This window comes from Aotus nancymaae, unplaced genomic scaffold (assembly GCF_030222135.1).
Source record: "Aotus nancymaae isolate 86718 unplaced genomic scaffold, 86718_ANA_hifiasm-v0.15.2.pri h1tg000051l, whole genome shotgun sequence".
Lineage (NCBI taxonomy): Eukaryota > Metazoa > Chordata > Mammalia > Primates > Aotidae > Aotus > Aotus nancymaae.
The window spans coordinates 2,582,163-2,602,245 of NW_026988465.1; the positions used below are offsets into that span (position 1 = coordinate 2,582,163).

Sequence of the window (20,083 nt, forward strand, 5' to 3'; positions counted from 1 at the left end):
TCAAGGGCCATCCATCTTCCAACGCGTGTCAGTGCTTTATTCCATTTTACCACCAATAATACTTTTATTGTATGGCTATACCACATCTTCCTCTTCCATTTATTATCTGATGGGCACTTGAGTTGTTTCCACTTTTTGCCTATTGCTAATAAAGTTTCAATAAATATTTGCATATAAGTCTTTGTGTGGATGCATTTTCATTTCTCTTGAGTATATATCTAGGGGTGGGATTGCTGGATCACACTACCTCTTCTTTTTAAGCCCTAACATAGAATTGTTGCTTCTAGGATCTGTCAAGAGATTCCCAGACAAGCAAAAACCAAACTCCTGGAGCTGGCCCCACTCTTCCACTTAGTGAGAAGCTTACAAAGGTGTTCAGGTTCATTCTCTGTAATCTCGCTGTACTGATACTGAGCATCTTCTTTGAGCTCAGTTCCTCCTCACAAAGGAACTCTATGGTCCTTTAAATGATGACTCTGCTACCCAGGTGGTGCTAGACCTCTATATGTCTACCTGCATTTAAAATCATTTTCCCTGGATGATGGAGATTTTACTATTCTGCATCTAATATCCTGTGACTCTATCTGAATAACTAAAACCACCCACTGGATTGTTGACCTATTCTCAAAGAAGAGAGGATTCCTACTCTTTTGTAGACACCTCCACTCAGGTCACATACTGAAGTAAGAGTTGACAGGCTTTGTCCTTGCAAGCTGCCTGTGGCCCAACATCCAAATTATCCTCATCTGAATGTATTTTTGAGGGAGGACATGGAGCATTTGTTCTGCTGTTTTTGCAAACCGCAACAGCTAAGTCTTCTGACTCCTTCTCGCTGTGTTACTCACAGACCTGAGGTGGTGCAGATTTAACTCTGCCTTTGGTCAAGAAAGATGCTCAAAGAAGATGCTCAGTATCGATACAGCGAGATTACAAAGTACGAATCTGAACACCTTCATAAGCTTCTTACCAAGTGGACGAGTGGGGCCAGCTCCAGGAGTTTGGTTTTTGCTTGTCTGGGAATCTCTTGACAGATCCTAGAAGCAAGAAGTCTATGTTGGGACTTAAAAAGAAGAGGTAGTATGATCCAGAAATCCCACCCCTAGATGTATACTCAAGAGAAATGAAAACGCATCCAAACAAAGACTTATATGCAAATATTTATTGAAACTTTATTAGCAATAGGCAAAAAGTGGAAACAACTCAAGTGCCCATCAGATAATAAGTGGAAGAGCAACATGTGGTATAGCCATAGACATACCCACGTACTGGGTATGATAGTGGCTCCACAAGTTGCAAAGAAAAATACAGTGGTACTGTCTTTCAGCAAGTCAAAAAGGATTCCAAAAGACCAACGGTAGATAAGGGGCTCTGAGAATGTTTTGTGAAAGTAAATTTCATGATGACAAAAGAAGAAATTTCTGCCAAGATTTTATATAGAGAAGAAAAGATATTCAAAGGCTGGAGGCAGTAGGGTACACCTGTAATCCCAGCACTTTGGGAAGCCAAGGTGGACAGATTGCTTGAGTCTAGGAGTTTGAGACCAGCCTAGGCAACATGGCAAAATCCTGTCTCTATAAATAATACAAAAATTAACCGGGGACGGTGGCACATGCCTGTAGTCCCAGCTACTCGGGAGGCTGAGGTAGGAGGATCACGTGAAGCTGGGGAGGTTGAGGCTGCAGTGAGCTGTAATCATGCCAACCGCACTTCAGCCTAGGCAACGGAGTGAGACCCTGTCCCCAAGAAAAAAGAAAAAAGATATTCGATGGTTTTCCTTATTGAAGAATTTTATATCAGTGGCCAGTAAGAATAACGACTGTTTTTTATGAATGATTTCCAGACTAAGTCACAAGAAAACCTTATATACTGTGACATTTGTATGTTACTTAAGGAATTCTATCATTGTATGTTAGAATTTGTATGTTACTTAAGACATTCTAACATTGTATGTTAGAATTTGTATGTTACTTAAGGAATTCTTAAGGAACTCTAACATTCGTATGTTACTTAAGGAATTCTAACATTTCCTTTTCTTGTGAAAACACAAGAAAATATCAAGATGCAAGAGAAAATAAACCTAGTGGCAGACATGGCTATGGACTTTATGCCTGGGGGTAAAAAGAGGAAAAAAATAAAAGAAAGTTAAGAGTAAGAGTTAACAGAAAGAAAGAGTTCTTTGGGATTTCAAAGAGAAGTAAGTGCTAGAGATGTTTAAGACAGGCTGAAAGCTAGAAATGAGACTAATCCTTTAGACATAGACATTTTGCTCTCCACAATCAGGTTAATACTTTGAAGTCTTAAAGAAAGTCTTTTGAGCAATCAGAGGACTTCAAAGTAATTGTTACACATAAGCCTAAGAGAATTTGATACCAAAAGAATAATAATACTAATGTTCATTGAGTACCTACTATGTTCTAGGCACTTATGCCAGGTACTTTGTAGATATAACTGAATGTCATCCTTGTTAACGTTCTCATGAAATAGGTTTTGAAATCTCTGGTAGGGACAAAAAGACCTGAAGAGCATAAGTAACTTGTTCTGAATGACAATAGCTGGTGAGAGGTGGAGGAAAGTAGGCCTGCCGGCCCAGTGCCTCTGAGCTTCCCAGGCACCATGCCGCATTTCCACCTCACCAACTGGAGAAATACCAGCAACTCCAGAAACATGGTGAGCATATCATATCAGAACTCTGACCAACGAAGGCACAGGCTTCATTCAAAGTTAGGCAACTGAATATCAAGGTTCATTCATGACATAGCACACCCTGTATTTACAAATACAAACTGGAGTGGGAGACTGAGAAATATTGGGTAAAAGTTAATGTTTGGCACAATTTAAAACAGTAGCACTTGACTGGTTTTCGACACTTTTGTTATAAGTGTGTTTAATATTAACAAGATACTGTGAAATTAAGTTTAGCTTAAAGCCACTTCTTCACATATTTTAAAGGTTTCTGTGTACACAGTGAACTGTAACCTAACGGGATGTGTACACAGACTATAATCTACTCTGTGCTGATCATTGAGCTTTGGCTACAGGCAGCCAACTGTTCAAACAGAGTTCAAATATGGCAAACAACCAAACTGTAGCCAGTCTGGCTGCTTTAGTACCTCACTCCCGTTTTCTGTATATTACTTTCCTTTTTTTGCCTATAGATTTTCTTCCAGGCTGCGGGTATGGTGGCTCATGCCTGTGATCACAACACTTTTTTTTTTTTTTTTGAGACAGGGTGTTCTTCTGTTGCCCAGGCTGAGGGGCATGGGTGTATTCACGGCTCACTGTAGCTTTGGCCTCGCAGGCGCAAGTGATTCTCCCACCTAAGGCTCCCAAGCAGCTGGGACAGGCACACCACCAATTCCCAGGCTGAATTCCCAGGCAGGTAGATCACTCGTACCCAGGAGTTCGAGACCAGCCTGGAAAACATGGCGAGACCCTGTGTCTACAAAAAATACAAAAATTAGTGGGGCATGGCAGTGTGCCTGTCCCAGCCATTTGGGAGGCTTAGGTGAGAGGATCGCTTAAGCCTGGGAGTCCAAGGCTGCAGTGAGCCATGACTGATCATTGCCTCCCAGCCTGGGCAACAGAGTGAGACCCTGTCTTAAAAAAAACAGAACAAAAAAATCTTCCACCACATGACTGTGCTGGAGCCTCTCTGAACCTATTCTGGTTCACAGGCTGCCTGATTTGCAAATTGTTATTTGCTCAGTTAAACTCTGTTGAATTTAATTTGTCTGAGGTTTTTCTTTTTACAATACTTAAAAAAAAAGCTTAACTAAAATTTGACAAGATTGAACAAATATGTTTGGAGGAAGGAGAATTTAAACCTATATGATGAGTATTTCCAAATACATAGGGCTGTGGCATTGAAGGACACCAACACAAAGGTTTAGACAAACTACGATATGCTCTCTGTACTTTACAAGGTCAAAAGCATTTAAGTGCTTTAAGGTGTTCACAGGGTGAGGCTAAGGATCCCACTTCTGGAACATGGAGTCGGGCTTGGGAAAGTCAATTTGTGCTTCAACTTGATTTGTACTTGGGAATATGTGAGGCTGATCATTTCCTAGATTCTTAACCATTGAACAAAAACATGTTAAAAATGTAGCATACATGCTTAAAAATGGCTAAGAAGGTAAATTTTATGTTACATATATTTTGCCACTACGAAAAATAAAAAAGATGACACAAATTGAAACCAAAATGTAGACCCTTTCCTTTTTCCTAGACTGTGAGCAGCACTACCTTCTTTATGCCACTTCCACCCCTAAATGACCAACCGAATAGATTTAAAAGCCTTCCAACTTGTTTTTCAGATGTCTAGTTCTCCAAGTATTCAGCCATTGTTTCTCTCGGTAGAAATCAAACCAAGAGCCTCTATGTGTGATCATGACTACCACTATCTTTAGTTGTAATTATTTTGGACGTTCAGCTTTTTAATCTAGTTTTCATGTTTGAAAAACTATACTTTTATAAAAGTTGAGCGTTTATCACATTTGTGGAAGTAGAAAGAAGATGGGACTGTTGAGGGTACTGGCCCTTCATTGGAATAATGGAGATGGGCCAGATGGGGGTGGTATGACTCGGTCCTCATGTTCACATATTTTCTATTAAAGGGGATGATGTCACCACAGTAAAGCACACTGCCGTAGGTCATGGGATTTTAGCCTGAAGTACCAATAACTTGCCCTCTGTCCTTGGCAATCACTTGGCTTCTCTGTGCATCAGTTTTCTCTTCCGTAAAGTGGAGAGTATGCTGATTTCCCAGGTCCCTGCTGCAAAAGCCACTCATGCTTCTATCATTCCACCGAATGGAAGTCCTCTTCAATAGCCTGGGCAGGAATTTATAAATACAGGACTTCTTCTGCAGACTTTTATGTCCATAGTAGCAAAACACTACTGGCGTGGATGAAGGAACCTCATTATGTCAAAATGAATACTAACATCAAATGTGACAGCTGGAAAAAGTTTAACTGATAGTTTAGTAGACCCTTCATTTTACAGAGCAGGAAAGTGAAACCACAACAAAGAGCATGACCAACGTCTCAGCGCTCACAGAGGTCAGAGCTGGAAGGAATTCTAGAGTTTTTGACCGAGGCTTTTCCAGATTTTTACCCCCCACCCCCAGCTGAACTGTGACCCTCACTACCACTGAGGCATATGCATCAGGGTATAAAAAAGGTTGAGAGAAAAGGTTACAGTTTCCAATGACTTGGTTTAGAGCTCAGCTTTTTTGTTTCCCAGAGGAAACTGAGATATAGAGAGGTTAAGAGCAGGTCAAACTACAAACCAGAAGTAGAGCTGACCCACAAACACACCTATTCACCCAGCATAAACCCATGCCATGATCGCTGAGGGTCTGTGACAGTCTGACCTGTTGCTGTGCACGTGTGGGGATGAGGGTAAAGGTGATAAAGGAGACAGGTGTGTCAGATGCTTTTTTCCAAAGATACATGCTCGTTTTACAATGACTTGACCCTCTTCTACTGAGAGAAGGGGTTTAGCATCTCTCTACTTGGACCTGGACAGGTTCTATAACCTTGACAGTGGAGGTGATGCTGTACAACTCCTGAGGCTATGCCGTAGAGACAATATGGCTTCTGCCTGGCTCTCTCTGCTGGGACTCTTGTCCTTGGAACCCAGCTGCCATGTTGTGAGGAAGCCCAGGTTACAGTGAGGCCATCTGTGCTGTTCTGGCTGACACCATGGCCAGACTCCTGGCTTACAGCCAGCATCAGCCTCCAGACAGCTAAGTAAAAGATGATTCCTGCCTCAGCTTTCCAGTCTGTGAGGTTCAGTCACTGTGGGGCAACACAATCCCCTCTCCATGCCCTGTCTGAATTCTTGACCTATACAAGCGGGGTGTGACAATAAATGACGATTGTTCTTTGAAGTCACTAAGTTTTGGGGGATGATTTATTGTGCAGTGATAACTGATACATAAGGTCCTTAGGTTACCACCATTGCTAGATTTCTTGATTTTCATTTCTGCCATTCCCCACCCTCTTCTACTGTTTACAGTTAAAGTAAAAGGCCATGCACCTTTTCATTTTTTCCCCTTAAAACTTGAAACATGATTTTTTCCATAATGACTTAGCCTTTGTGTTAGGAGATGATGCATACTGACAACAACTCTTTGGGGCTCACAGCCACGCCCAGATTTGAAGGGTCCAGGATGCTTTAGCTACACTGCCTTGTAACTTCAGTTTCTGGAATGCCTTTCCCTAAGGAGAGCACAGCCATCCCCAGCCATGGCCCCTTGGCCTGCTGGCCTTGTACAGATGTCTCCCAGAAGGCCGCATGGCGAGCTGGTCCCCTGTGTTTTCGGTTTTCATCAGTCCTCCTGTATCCTGGCCCTACCCTATTCTCCCATGTGGCTGCATTCTGGATATGCTCTGTCCAGCCTCTCAAGGAGTTGGGATGCCACATGTATCGGTTCAGAGCTGCTGAGAGATCAGTGATGCCACTTCCTGTTCACAATGGCTCAGGGGTGATCCTGAAAAGTGGTATCTGTTAGCACTCTAGGCCTGTGGCCACACTGAGGAGGCCAAGCCCAGCATCACGAGTGGATCTTCCATGTAAGTGGAGTCTGATGCTGTGTCAGCACACCACTGTCATTCAGGTATGGCGGCCAACTTTGCACAGGGGACCAAATTTGCCTCCTGGCTCCAGTGACTTATAGCAACCTCTAGGGCACAGTTTTGCTACTGGGGATGGTCTTCAGGCCTATAACTGTGTGAATCTGTGCTTATGCATGGGCAGGTTTTACTGGCAACGTTAATAATTCCTGTTTCTTCAGTTTAATATATTGGTGGCTGTGATACACAGACATCGCGAGATTGACAGACACAGTAACAGGATCCGTTATGAAGACCAACTGAGTACTGCGGCTGGCATAGGCCTAAGCTCAGAGGGCCCTGACAGTGCACAGAACTGGTTAAAACATTCTGGGGGGAAGAAATCGGCTTTGTCATCTCTCTCCATCTTGTTTTCTCTGTCCTGCCAGAATTTTAAAGAGTGCTAAGGGTCTTTTCTGCAAGCCTCAAAAACACAAGGCAGTACAGCTCTGATGGAGGCCAATTTTACAGCAGAAGAACCTGAGTACCAAAGGCTGAGGAACAAAATATACCAGAGAGCAAGAGTGAACAGCATAAGAAAGCAGGCGGCCAGCAGATGGCAACAGAGGCCTTTGTGAGCCAGTGGCAGCCTGGTTCTGAAGTGCTGGAAGGTGGCTCTTTACAGCTATTGTATAAGTGATTTATGTATTTGGATTCTGCTCAATGTTATATATGCATTACTGGATAAACCATTCACAGTGTATTTTCCACCAGCAGCTGAGCTCCAATTCTAAGCTTCTGAGGTCTAATTCCCAAGGCTCAAAGGAGCCCCTGACATCAAATTGCTTTCCTCCCTGAATAGCTGCTTCATACTCCAGAAAAAGAAATGCTTAGAGAGGTGGGAGCGACCTGATGTGACCACACAGTCCGAATGCTCACCAACTCTGTGTGAGGAAAAGCAAATGTCTGTCAGTTGCTTTCCTCAAGGCCAAGTTGTGCAGGGCTTCCCCAGGCTCTGGCTTCTGCTTCCTGACTTCCTCCCGGCAGCTGTGCCTTGCTCAGCTACCTGCACTGAGATACAAGTCTTGGGAGAGGCGGGGCTGGTCTCAGCTTGGACATGAAAAAGAAGTGGCTTATGTGTAAGAAATATGTCAGGTGAATTTCCCAAACAGGATATTTAGTCTGTCAGCTACCTATGGCCCTAAGAGCTGGGAAATCGCTTCATTCCTAACAGCGCTGAGCTAGGGCTGCCTGCGAGCAGGAGCCATCGTGTGTCTGGGAGCTGCAGTGTGGTGCTCTTCTAGGCTGCCTGGCCTTTCCTGCAAAGCTCTGTAATCCTTTCCCGCTGGTGTTTCTGCGAGGCCACGCTGGTTGACCTCAGAGGTCTCCTTTAGGTCTGTGTGCTGAGACGCTTTGATGTGTTGTGGGAAGCAGGTGCAGGCCACAGAGTTTCTAGCAATGAGCCTAACATGAGATTCAGCTCCATGGGGTGGCGCCCAGAGAAGGAAACACCCTTCCCTGGAAACATATTTGAGAGGTGGAAAGGCAGGTCCTATCCAGGTAATACCACTGGTATTACCTGAGTAGATCTGGGATTTACATTTTTATGATTGGGTCACAGGTAAGCTTTGCTATGATGTTTGTGTTTGAGCCCACAAAACATTTTAAAAGTAATTTAAACATATATTTGTTTGATGTGAGCTCATTTTGTTACCTTAACAAAACAAGAACGTGCTGGGATTTTCTTTGCTTTAACCAAGTTAATTACTCCAGGAAGTAAACAGGTGTAGTCATGGTCTAGCTGATGTCATGGATGTCATAATATCTTAACCTGGATCTGGGGTTACATAATGGACAATTAAAGTACCTAATTAGGCTGCCAATAAATAGTCACATCAGGATTTCACCTAAAATGTCAGTGACCAGAAGTGGATGAGTGTCCTCTTTCCCTGAGAATTGGGGATCAATGTGAGGTTACAGTTGAAACCATGGGTTATCAATGTCCATAGAACATACTGATCCTAAGTAGGAAAAGTCCTTGAATTTGCTTAACCAAATTTTTTATATGATCATAATACTACCTGTTTTATCCATGGATTCCTTTTAATCATTGAAGGCAGACAGGAAACAGAGATACTAAAATTCACAGTCATAAAATATTTCCATGTAGAGAGATCCATCTTTCCCCACCTCTCTCCCCGCTGCCTAAAGTTGCTTTGTTAGCCCGCCAAGTCAGATGTGGTCAACTGGGGGGTGAATTAGGCCCTTCTGTCTCACTGCTCCTTCCTTTTTCATTTTCCCGAGGAAGTAACAGTGTGGTACTTATTAAGCTAAATTTTCCTGGAAGCTCTGGGTCTCATTAAAAGCTGCACTGATGAGAGATTACTGTCCAACTTTTCTTTTGTAAATTAGTCGGCAACTGATTCTCTCCACATGGAGCAGGAAAACAATCTCTGTCTTCTTTTACTTTCAGAACACATCAAGCTCTTTAGCACTCAAGGTCTCTGACAGTCTGTCCCTCCCCAGGCCACCTGCCCTCCCCCACTCTCCCTTCACCTCACCTTACTCACTGCCAGGTCCCAGACTAAAGAGCACTGGCTCACAGAAGACATCTGTAACTGGTGTCCCCACCATCCTCCCAGCTGACCTTCTTGAACAGCACTTCTTACAGCCAGTTGTGGTTTATTCACCCACATGCTCGTTTGCCAAACACTGGCTCCCAGACCGACTGTGGCACTGAGTAGTGGATGATGCAGACTCGGTACCCACGGGTACCTCAATCTTTACTGAAATGCGAAAACAGGAAGGAGAAGCAAAAGACCTTTACGAGCCCCAAGACTATCTGACATCCACAGGTCAACAGGGTAAGCAGGATTTCCCTGTGCTGTGTGGGGCAGAGTCAGAACTCTGGATCTTATTCCTGAGCTGGGCTGCGTATATGCTTGAGCTGGCCTTGAACAAGTCATGGTGCCTTCTAAATATTCTCACATGCAAAACATATGGATGAGAAAATGAGAAAAGTTATAGAAAATCTTTTTTTTAATGAAAGAAAGAATTCGTATTAGGTGATAAGTAATAACCTTTACACACACACACACACACACACACACACACACACACAACCTCACTCACACTTTCTGTTTACAGTGATCAAGGAAATCAGCTCTCCCATAACTTTACTAACAACAGTTCTTGAAGATGACAGCCTCTTGTTTGAAATCATTTTCCATTTAAATAACTGCTAATTGAATCTGTACAAATACATATAAAAATTACCTGGTCATTTGTAGTGCACTTCCAAGTATTAAATGTGGTTCTGAATTTTTTCCCCCAGAACTCAGTTAGTTTTTCATTTCTTAATCATCTAGAATAGCTCCTTTAACAACATTTCATTTTTTAACATGATGCTTGTTTGATATTTTAAAACTGTACTTTAAACCTGAAATTTCACATTAATTATTATATTTTTAGGATTGCAAAATGACACCATATTTCAGATAAATGATTGGATGAGTAATATTTAACTAATTTTACTTTCTGTTGGAGGTACAGTTCTGAGTGTTCATTAATATTCAATGAAATTTCCATTAGTATGTGTGGTATTTTCAGGGTTTCAAAAATAAGTGAAATAGGCACTAATGTGGTGATGACACTAAAATGAGGACCTGAAAGAAGTCGTGGTATGTGGGAAAAGCCTGCTAACAAAGACGCATTGCAACAGAAAGACTTCATAGGAGAGGCTCTTCAACCCAGGATCAGTATTTTATGGCATCAGCTCATTAATTCCTCCAGGTCCCCAGGACACAGATATCAAGGATGGTGTCTGGCTCATTATCTCAGACACTGAAATTGAGGCTAGAGAAACTTTCAGTGGTTAACCAAGGTCAGACAGCATGTCGTAAAGCTGCGATTCAAACCCTTTTACATGTCTGCTTTCAAAGTCGCAGCTCAAACCACTGATCCTTACTGCTTCGCCAAAGAGACATTCTCCAAAATACTCTAGGACTGGGGAAAGAAGTTACTCTAAAAACCTTGGTATGTCTTCTGGCGGGAAAAAGGAGAAACCCTGAAGTCCCTGATTACTGTGGAGATCAGGATGTCATCTGGCTTCTTACATCTTAAAGTTCTGATTGGAATAATAAAACTATGAGGTAATAGAAAATCTGGACCAAATTATATATACATTATTTGGATACATAAACATCAGATACACAATTCCACTTAAAAGCCCGCCTGTCCACACACAGATACATATATACATAACAGGCAGGTGAAAGTCATTCCCAGAACATGTTATGTTACTATTTCATCATGGTACTAAGTTTGTTACTCCTCTGAATGATTTCCTACAAGTAAAACATCCATCGCTTTAAAATAATGTTGAGAAACTCCAGGATAAATGTAAAAAAGGGCAAATGCCAAATGTTAAATCTTTATGCACAGAAGCAGATGCACACAGCAGCATGCCTCTGGCATCCCCAAGTCCTCGCTGACATTCAGACATTCACCCTTGTTTCAGGCTAAAGTAATGCAGGGTATTAAGAGGCAGTAATGAACCACAGCCCATCTGTCCGATAAAAGCTCAATATGTAAGCTTTGTAGAAGGCAGGTGATCATTAACGGTGGTGAACTAGGTGTATGTTATTTAAAGCAACTTCATTCTTGACCTTTATTCTCAAAGTTTCTAATGGCAAACGAATAGAGAAACCAACCATATCTGCCCACCTTGCAATTTTTTCTTCTTTTGGAGTTTGATTTTCCCTTACTGCTGCACCTCATTTTCTTCTCTGTTTAACCAAGGCTGGGGACCTTAGCCATCAGCCCTGGGTTCAAGTCCCAGCTCTGCCATTTATTAGTTCTGTGACCATGGATACCCTCGTTTCAGGTCCTTTCTACGTAAATGGGATATAATGATACCTCATAGAGAGGTGAGGTCTGAGGTATGTAAAATCCTAAGCACAGTGCCTGGTATACAGTAGGCACTCACTAATTGTTAGTTATTAGCATAATTATTCTTTCTTTGTGGTCTCTCCTTTGGCCATCTTGAAAAGCATCTGAGAAGCCTTGAACAAATGGCTTCTCTACCAGAAAATGCTTACCCTACCCTAAATGGCATATGCTATCTCCTGTATCAATTCTCTGAGCATTTTATCAGGAGGCAGCATATTCTAATGGAGAAGGAATGGGCTTTGAAATCAGGAAGGCTTGTTCCTAAATCCTGGCTCAATTTACTAGCTACATGACTAGGGGAAGATTATTTATTCTCTGAATTATTTATTCTTCGATTTCTTATCTATAAAGTGGGATAATAATAATCTACCTCAGATTACTGTCATAATTAAATTAAAAGTCCATAAATCATCAAATAGAGTCCTTAGGCACAGAGGGAGGCTTAGCAAATAGAAGATAATTTTTCTGTGTCCTTTTCAACTGGTATTTTTCACGTTTTGCTTTCTGAGAGAATCATGTGTGCCGCATTTCCCCTCCCTGGCTGGATGACAGGCTCCAGGAAAGAAAGCAGGATCTTTGTGGAATTCACTGCTGCATTGCTCACAGCATCTAGCAAGCCCCCTGGACATGGGTAATTCATACATATCTAATGAATGAATAAAAGAATGATTACCATATTGTTGTCAATATGTATCACTGGAACCACTAAGTATGGGAACTGGAAAGGACCTCTGCAATAAACCACTGACCCAATTTCATTCTATAGATGAGGAACAACATGACGCTGGAAGCTAAGCGGCTTGCCCATGGCTAGCATGCCTGTGAGCAGCGGCAGACTCAGCTCTGTGCTTCTCCTGCCCTGCCAAGCTGCTTCCCTGATCAGCTGCTGGCAGGTGTGTGATGCCAAAAGCATTTCTTAGGAAAGTGTTAACCTCCCTTACAACTGTGCCACTCAGGGAAACACCCACAGACAATAAACCACACACCTGTACTATCTCCAGTGCCGGCATGACATACTAGAATAAATAGGGAACAAGAGCTGGCTTTTAATAATCTGCCATCTTTCTAATTTTTTTTAAAAGTATACTCCACTGTATCTTCTTTGGTGAAAATGGAGAAGTGAGGCAGCTCCATCTGTGTGTCTGTCTCTGGCCTGGTTGTTCCCCTCCGGTCTACACCCTTCCTTCCACAGTCCGCTGACAAATGTCTGCTTTCCTCACTGCCTGAGCTGATGCTAGCTAGTCTCAAAACTATCTCATAACCAGCTAAGCTAACATGCTCATGGGAACTGCTCCCAGGTGATGGGACTGCATGTTTCTGGGGAGGGCCTTCGTTCCTACTGGGACTCCTCTGTGATGGCTGGCAGGAGTTCCAGGTTAGGTCAGGGGCACATGGAAACAAGTAGCAGACAGCAACGCTTTACCCACTGCCCTGTGCTGACAAACTTGCTGCCTGATGAGAAAGGCATAAAGAGTAGCTTATATAATGATAGGATTTAGAATTGTATTTATGTGACAAGTAGTACTATATCCTTAGTAGCATACTTTAGGGTGGTGGGCTTGCAGGTTCCTTAAATGAAGGCAATGCGTACCTCATTCTGCCTGTGTGTCCCGTGACTGTCACAATACACTACACTTTCAGTTTTGTTTCTGTTGAACTGTTGGTAATCTTATTTTTTTGTGTGTGTGTGTGAGAGACGGGGTCTTGTTCTATCGCTCAGGCTGGAGTGCAGTGGTGTGATCTCAGCTCTGCCTCCACCTCCTGGGTTCAAGCAATTTTTGTGCCTCAGCCTCCTGAGTAGCTGGGATTAAAGGTGTGCACCACCACACCCGGCTAATTTTTGTATTTTAATAGAGGTGGTGCTTCGTCATGTTGGCCAGGCTGCTCTCAAACTCCTGACCTCAAGTGATCTGTCCACCTCAGCCTCCCAAAGTGCTGGGATTACACGTGTGAGCCACCACACCTGGCCCCCTTGGTAATCTTAAACCCCAGCTAAGACACCAGGTCACACCGCAGCAAGTGTCTTGTGCCTGCCCAGCTGGGTGGAGAGAAGCTGGACATCTGGAAACCAACTTGATGAAGTGCTGCTGTTCGGTGTGACCTTGGGCAAATCACAGAACATTCCAGAGCCTCGGTTTCTTCTTTTGTAAAGCAGGCCATCACCAGTACCATGTGCAATAGGGCAAATCACAGAACATTCCAGAGCCTCAGTTTCCTCTTTTATAAAAGAGGTCATCACCAGTACCATGTGCAATACCTTCCTCCTGACAAGTAAAGCCATGTGAAATATACATGGACACTCTTGGAAACCTGTGGTTTTCAACAGTGGTGCTCATCAAAATCATCTCTGTAAGTCTTCAAAAACACATCCTGGTGTGTAGCCAGAACTGGCAACCACTTTTGTATGGTACTCAACAAAGGTAAGGAATTATTGATATATTGAGGGCTGTTCATAAACACTCAAATGAAATGAAACAAGACCCTGTCTCACACACACAATTCCATATATGCTGTGAATACAGACAGATACGATGAAAGACTCTAATAATTCTAAAATAACAAAAAGAGAGACTGTCTCTTAGAAGTTGAACATCCCAGATAAAAATGCTAAATGGCAGCAATAAAGCCTGAAAACACACTATATAGGGATACAACGAATGCTCTGATTGTAAATTACTGGCTCTTCCCTAAATCTAGTAAAGAAAATTACCTGCTAAATGTTATCATAAATGCTAGGGAAACATTTTTTTACCTAAGCTATAGAGTCAACCAAGAAAAAAATCTTATAAATTAGATATTCTAAATCTTTAAGCCACTAATTTTAATCAATATCAGTCTGGAAGTTTTAAATGACTTTCCCCTGAACCTCCTTACCCCATCAAGTAATTATCAGAAACATTGATTTCATTCCATATATTCAGTCTTACAAGTTCATAAAATATTAGCCTATTAAGTTAACATAAAATGTAATTTAGTGGAATGAAACAGCAGAAGCAAGTCCATATAACACCTGTAAACTGGGTCTATAGGAGGTAGATTTTTAATATTTCACTGACCACCCCCTTTCCTCTGTCTCCAGTTCCCAAGACCCAGGGTGGGTGAGAAAGGAGGTCACAAAGGAGAATCACATGCTGGGCAGAGAGTGGCATGCAGAATCTACAATCACACAAGACACAGACGGAAACATCAGAAGACAACCCAACACCTCATACAGATTAAAAAGAAAGGCGGACTCACAAAGGAGCAGTAACTTAACCCAAATTACAAAGTGTCAGAGTTGGGTGTCAGAGTTCAGGTCACCTCACCCAGGCCTGGGACATTTTATAAACAATGCCATTCTAACAGGATGGTGGATGGGATGGATAGATGGAGCAAGAGTGACACAGAACCAATACTTCTTTTCTGTTCAGAATCACTGAGTCCCCTACCCTGCTTACTTTGAGACTTTTTTTTTTTTTTGAGATGGAATCTTGCTCTGTCACCCAGGCTGGAGTGCAGGCATGCAATCTCGGCTCACTGCAACCTCTGCCTCCCAGGTTCGAGCAATTCTATTGGTTCGGCCTCCTGAGTAGCTGGGATTACAGGTGTGCACCACCACACCTGGCTAATTTTTGTATTTTTAGTACAGATGGGGTTTTACCATGTTGGCCAGGCTGGTCTTGAACTCCTGGCCTCAAGTGATCTGCCTGCCTTGGCCTCCCAGTGTGTTGGGATTATAGGTGTGAGCTGCCAAGCCCTGCTGAGATGGATTACTAATAGTACTACAGAAACATAGGACAGTTTTCAGAATCCATCTTTACTAGGCTACTAGGTAATTCCTCAGCCACCAAGATCATGTACACAGAAAGAAATTCTTGATGCTGGTAAATCCCATCGTTTTAGTAGCTGGGTTTCACTGGCTGTGAATGTTGGGAGGCCTGGGTAGTCATGTCAACATTTATATATCTTTTAAGGATGATACGTTGCTGTATCAGGATGGCAGGGAACCAACCTACCAGAAAACCAGGATTCTCATACTGGTCCTGCCACAATTCTGTCATAAAGTGTTAGGCCTGTTTTTCTCGGCAGCAAAATGTATGGATAGCCTCTCCTAGCTACTTTGAAGTTTAACATGCCAATATACGGAGGTGCACTTAGGAAAGTTTAAGGCATTAAGCAAAGCAAAGGAAAAAACAAAGGTGTCTGGTATGTTACATCTCTTGGAATTGTGTGTGTTCCAGAGTATTATACAAGATCCCTGTGAAATACACATTAGTTGATTCCTATGGCTAAGGAAAATGGGCAGAGAGAAACATCTTGAGATATGTTTGGAGACAGGCTGGACAAACCCAATGTTCTCATTTTACACACAGTTCTCCAGAGGAAGCACACAGATTTATAATCTGTTATTCAACAGTGAATTTTTCAATAGGACGGTATCATCTGTCTTCTGGAATGTTTGCCAAAACAGGAGGCAAAGAGATAGAATGAATAACCCTTATCAAATCCAAGATGATGAAACAAAGTTAGCTCCGAAGTCCTCAGATGTACATGGTATGTATGTGTGCATGAGTGTGCCTGTGCATCTGCCAAACTGAACTCATCACAGCATTCCAGAACACAGCGGCAGCCAATCCACTGGTAGCTGCTGTGGAACACAATTCCAAGAGATGTAACATACCAAACACCTTTGTTTTTCCCTTTGCTTTGCTTAATGTCTTAAACTTTCCAAAGATACAGCTGGAGCTCAAGATGCAAGGCAGCCATTCATAAAGCTGAGGCTCACAGCCCCTTTCTCTGCAGAGTGGCCAAGAGGCAGCTCCTTCTAGCAAGGCACTGCGCCTTAGATGGAGAGACCCTGGGTCCTAGGAGAGGAGCTGGGGCCACAGGCCCCTGCTAATGGTCCAGGCCTTTGGAGTGGCTGGGGCAGGAACCCATGGTATGTATGTGTGCACAAGTGTGCCTCTCCATTTGCCATACGGAACTCATCACAGCATTTCAGAACACAGTGACAGTCAGTCCACTGGTAGCAGAAAGAATAAGCTAGGGGCAGAAGCCAGGATAGAGGGGCAAAGAAGTAAAAAGCAAAGCATTGGTGCCTGTGGGGAATGGCTGGAGCTGCCTGTGTATCTCGGAGGACTTCCAGTATGGGTGGGTGGCCTGCCGAGGCTCCTTGCTGAGCTGCCTCATGCTCTAGGTGTCATTAGAATAATGCCCTGTCTCAGATTGCTTTTATGCAACCCAAATCCGGACCTCCTATAATCTGTTTTGTGCTAAAACAAGAAACAGAATCAGAAAAACCCAGCTCTTCCTCAGGGAGGGGTGGTGGCAGGAAAGACGGAGAGCAGAGTGCAGGCGGGAATCCTGACTGCTTCAAGGCAGAGTCCTGACTTCCCAGAGGCAGCTCTGCAGCTGCTCATGAACCTGCAAGGGTTTCAAATCACAACAGACATTATGGGAATGTCACAAGATCTTCCCCCCAAGCTCTTGCTCTAGCCCAATTTCATCTTTTTTTAAAGAGAAAAATACACACATGCCCCTCTGGCCTTTTCAGTTTTTCCTGGCAAATAAGAATAAAGCAATGCTAAGCCCACTTTCCAGAATTTCCCCCTTCAAGTCAGATCAACAGTACTGAGCTACAAGGTCAGTGAGTTTGTGACCCTTGCAAAAGAAAGAAGAAAGCATTCTTCTGTTCTCTTATCATTGTATGAATATTCGCTCCTTTATAAAGAGCTACTGAGTGAAAGCACTCAATGTGAAACAGTATTTTCCCTAGATCATCAGGAATAACCCAGTGTGGCAAAAGTTACCATTTAATGCCACATTTTATTTTATGATGGATAATTTCACTTAAAAACAAACATGTAAATAAATAGGACTTAGGGATCTGCGACGGACTATGATGCAGTACTCTGATAATTGGTAGTTTATTGCTAGGTTCAGATTGCAGTTTATTTAATTTGTGAAGGAAGATCCACAGCAATTATTTCTCATACAATTAGATATTCACAATCAGTAAACATTAGGAAATGTTCTTTGCATGAGTCCTGCAAACAGGAAGTACCTGAACAGTATCTAAAACTAAAACTAAAAAAAAGAAAAAAAAGGAAGACTGAAATCTTTTACTTTCAACAGTGTGCCTTAACTACAGAAGGAATCATGTAGGTTACCCTTTAAAATAGAAACAACAACACAGAATTCTCAGAGGTGGCATTTGGGAGTGAGATTTGGTTTTCATTTTACCTGGCTAAATAATGAAAACACGAAAGATGGCTCCCAGTTTCTCCAAGATCAACATATTAGTCCATTTAAAGAAATGCCACAACAGGCTGTTCTTACTTTTCTTTAGAAGATAGATTTAGTTTGTTCTTGCTCAAAATTGAATATATTTCTCCATTTTAACAGTGCTTGAGCCAGAGTAGGGTAACATGAATTGGATTTAAAGCAAGCCTGTAGGCGCAGACTGCGGTGAGAACACCCCAGCCGGTCAGCAGCCGCCTCTGTACTGTCGGCAGGCCCTGCTGTCATCCAGGAGGTCTGATGAAAAGAGGATGCAGGCCTTTGAGAGGGGGGCTGGCCCGAAACTCCAAGGCAACACCACCACAAAGCACACACTCTGCTATGGGGACAGGATCAGAGAGAAGGAAAAAAAGAACAAATAAAAAAAGGAAGAAAAATAGCCCCGCCACCAAAATTTATAATGTGTATGTATGCGTGTGTATATATTTACACACGCATATATGTTCACAATGCATGCATATGCACATGTACATGTGTCTTCATGTATGTACATATGTATTGATACCAATATCATTACCAATATAAGAGTAAGAAGTGTTTCAAACTACTTCAAGAAGCATAAACAAACAGGAACAGAAAAACTTTGGGTAAGTATTCTTGGCAATAAAAATTTACACTGAACGTATTGTCACAAGCCAGCATTAACGACAATGTTCTTTTCCAGAGCCCTTGCCACAATAAATTGGCTATGGCAGGTATATTTCTCTGGTCTGCAGCTTTTTTTTTTTTTTTGAGACGGAGTTTCGCTCGTTACCCAGGCTGGAGTGCAATGGCGTGATCTCGGCTCACTGCAACCTCTGCCTCCTGGGTTCAGGCAATTCTCCTGCCTTAGCCTCCTGAGTAGCTGGGATTACAGGCACGCGCCACCATGCCCAGCTAATTTTTTTTTGTATCACTAGAAACGGGGTTTCACCACGTTGACCAGGATGGTCTCGATCTCTTGACCTCATGATCCACCCGCCTCAGCCTCCCAAAGTGCTGGGATTACAGGCTTGAGCCACCGTGCCCGGCCCCGCTTTTTTTTTTTTTTTTTTTTTTAAGACAGGGTCTTCCTTTGTCACACAGGCTGGAGTGCAGTGGTACAATAATGGCTTACTGCAGCCTCAAACTCTTGGGCTCAAGCGATCCTCCCACTTCAGCTTCCCAAGTAGCTGGGACTACAGGCATGCATCACCACACCTAATTTTTAAATTTTTTTGGTAGAGGGTCTCACGATATTGCCCAGGCTGGTCTCAAACTCATGGCCTCAAGCAATCCTTCCATCTTGGCCTCCCAAAGTGTTGAGAGCAGAAGTGAGTCACTATGCTTGGCCAAGTCTGCAGGTCTTGAGGTCATGTCTGTCAAGCAGAAATCTAGAGTGGCAGGCACTGCCTTTGCCAGGCTGCACAAATCTGGAAGAAACAAAGATTTCCAGGGGCAATATGCCGAGCAGTTTGAGAGGGAGTATTTTAAAGGTTCATAATTTTACTAAAATGTGGGTGAGAAGGCAACCCTGGCCCCATCATGCAGGCAGGTTCTGAATGTGGACCTCGGTTGGGCCACATGGGGGAGGTGGGAGCAGGGAAGTTCTAATGTCACTGTATGCTACAGTCATATTTCAGGGAAAGGCATGACCAGATCTGTGTCTGGGCTGGAGAGTGCCAGACTGACAGCAGCGATCATACTATGCAATGCTGGGACAAGGGGACAAGTCCAGAAGGGGCCATGGAGGGGAATGAGTCATCGTGAGAGGGAAGCCAGGAGAGAAGGGTGTTTCAAAAACCACTGCAGCAGCATTTTCCAGATAAAGCCGTCAATGCACTGTCAGAAGCTGAGCATGATCGTGCAGGATAACGAATGGAAAGGACTTATTTTATTATAATTCATTCATTGTATTTACAACAAAGAGGCTACTGGTGACCCTGGTGAGAGTAGCTTTTGAACAAAAGTATTTTTGGTGGTCCTTTACCCCCTACAGGGCTACTATCCAAGCCCATCTCAAGCTCTCTTCAGAGAAAACCTGTCCTCTAGCCTCGCACCGGGCGAGCACACCTTAGGTCTTGGGTCTTCCCATCTTGACATTTAATTCAAGACTTCTCCTTACAATTCATACCTATCTTTTAAAATCTACTTTGATTCACATTTTGTGAAGTTTTATGGGATTTCCCAAGTTCACAGTTCTTGACACTTCCTTTAACCTCAAAAAGCATATGAACATCGACTCTGGCTTATATCAAACACAGCGCTGTCCTCTTGACACACATGCACTGGTTTGAAATCTGCTTTAATTTCCCACATCCTCATCTCCCCTCGTCTATGCC

General features: G+C 42.9%; 1 protein-coding gene across 2 annotated transcripts in view; it reads right to left on the reverse strand.

Moving 5' to 3' along the window:
* LYRM4 (LYR motif containing 4) overlaps positions 1–20,083 on the reverse strand; it is a 167,144-nt gene that overhangs the window by 42,416 nt on the left and 104,645 nt on the right. The window contains exon 3 of one of the 2 annotated variants that reach the window (XM_012440335.3): positions 7,537–7,620. The exons of the other annotated variant lie outside the window; for it this stretch is intronic. Coding sequence (XP_012295758.3) covers positions 7,537–7,620 — 84 coding nt within the window. Of the gene's footprint in view, positions 1–7,536; positions 7,621–20,083 lie in introns of those variants that run through there. 2 annotated transcript variants of the gene reach the window in all.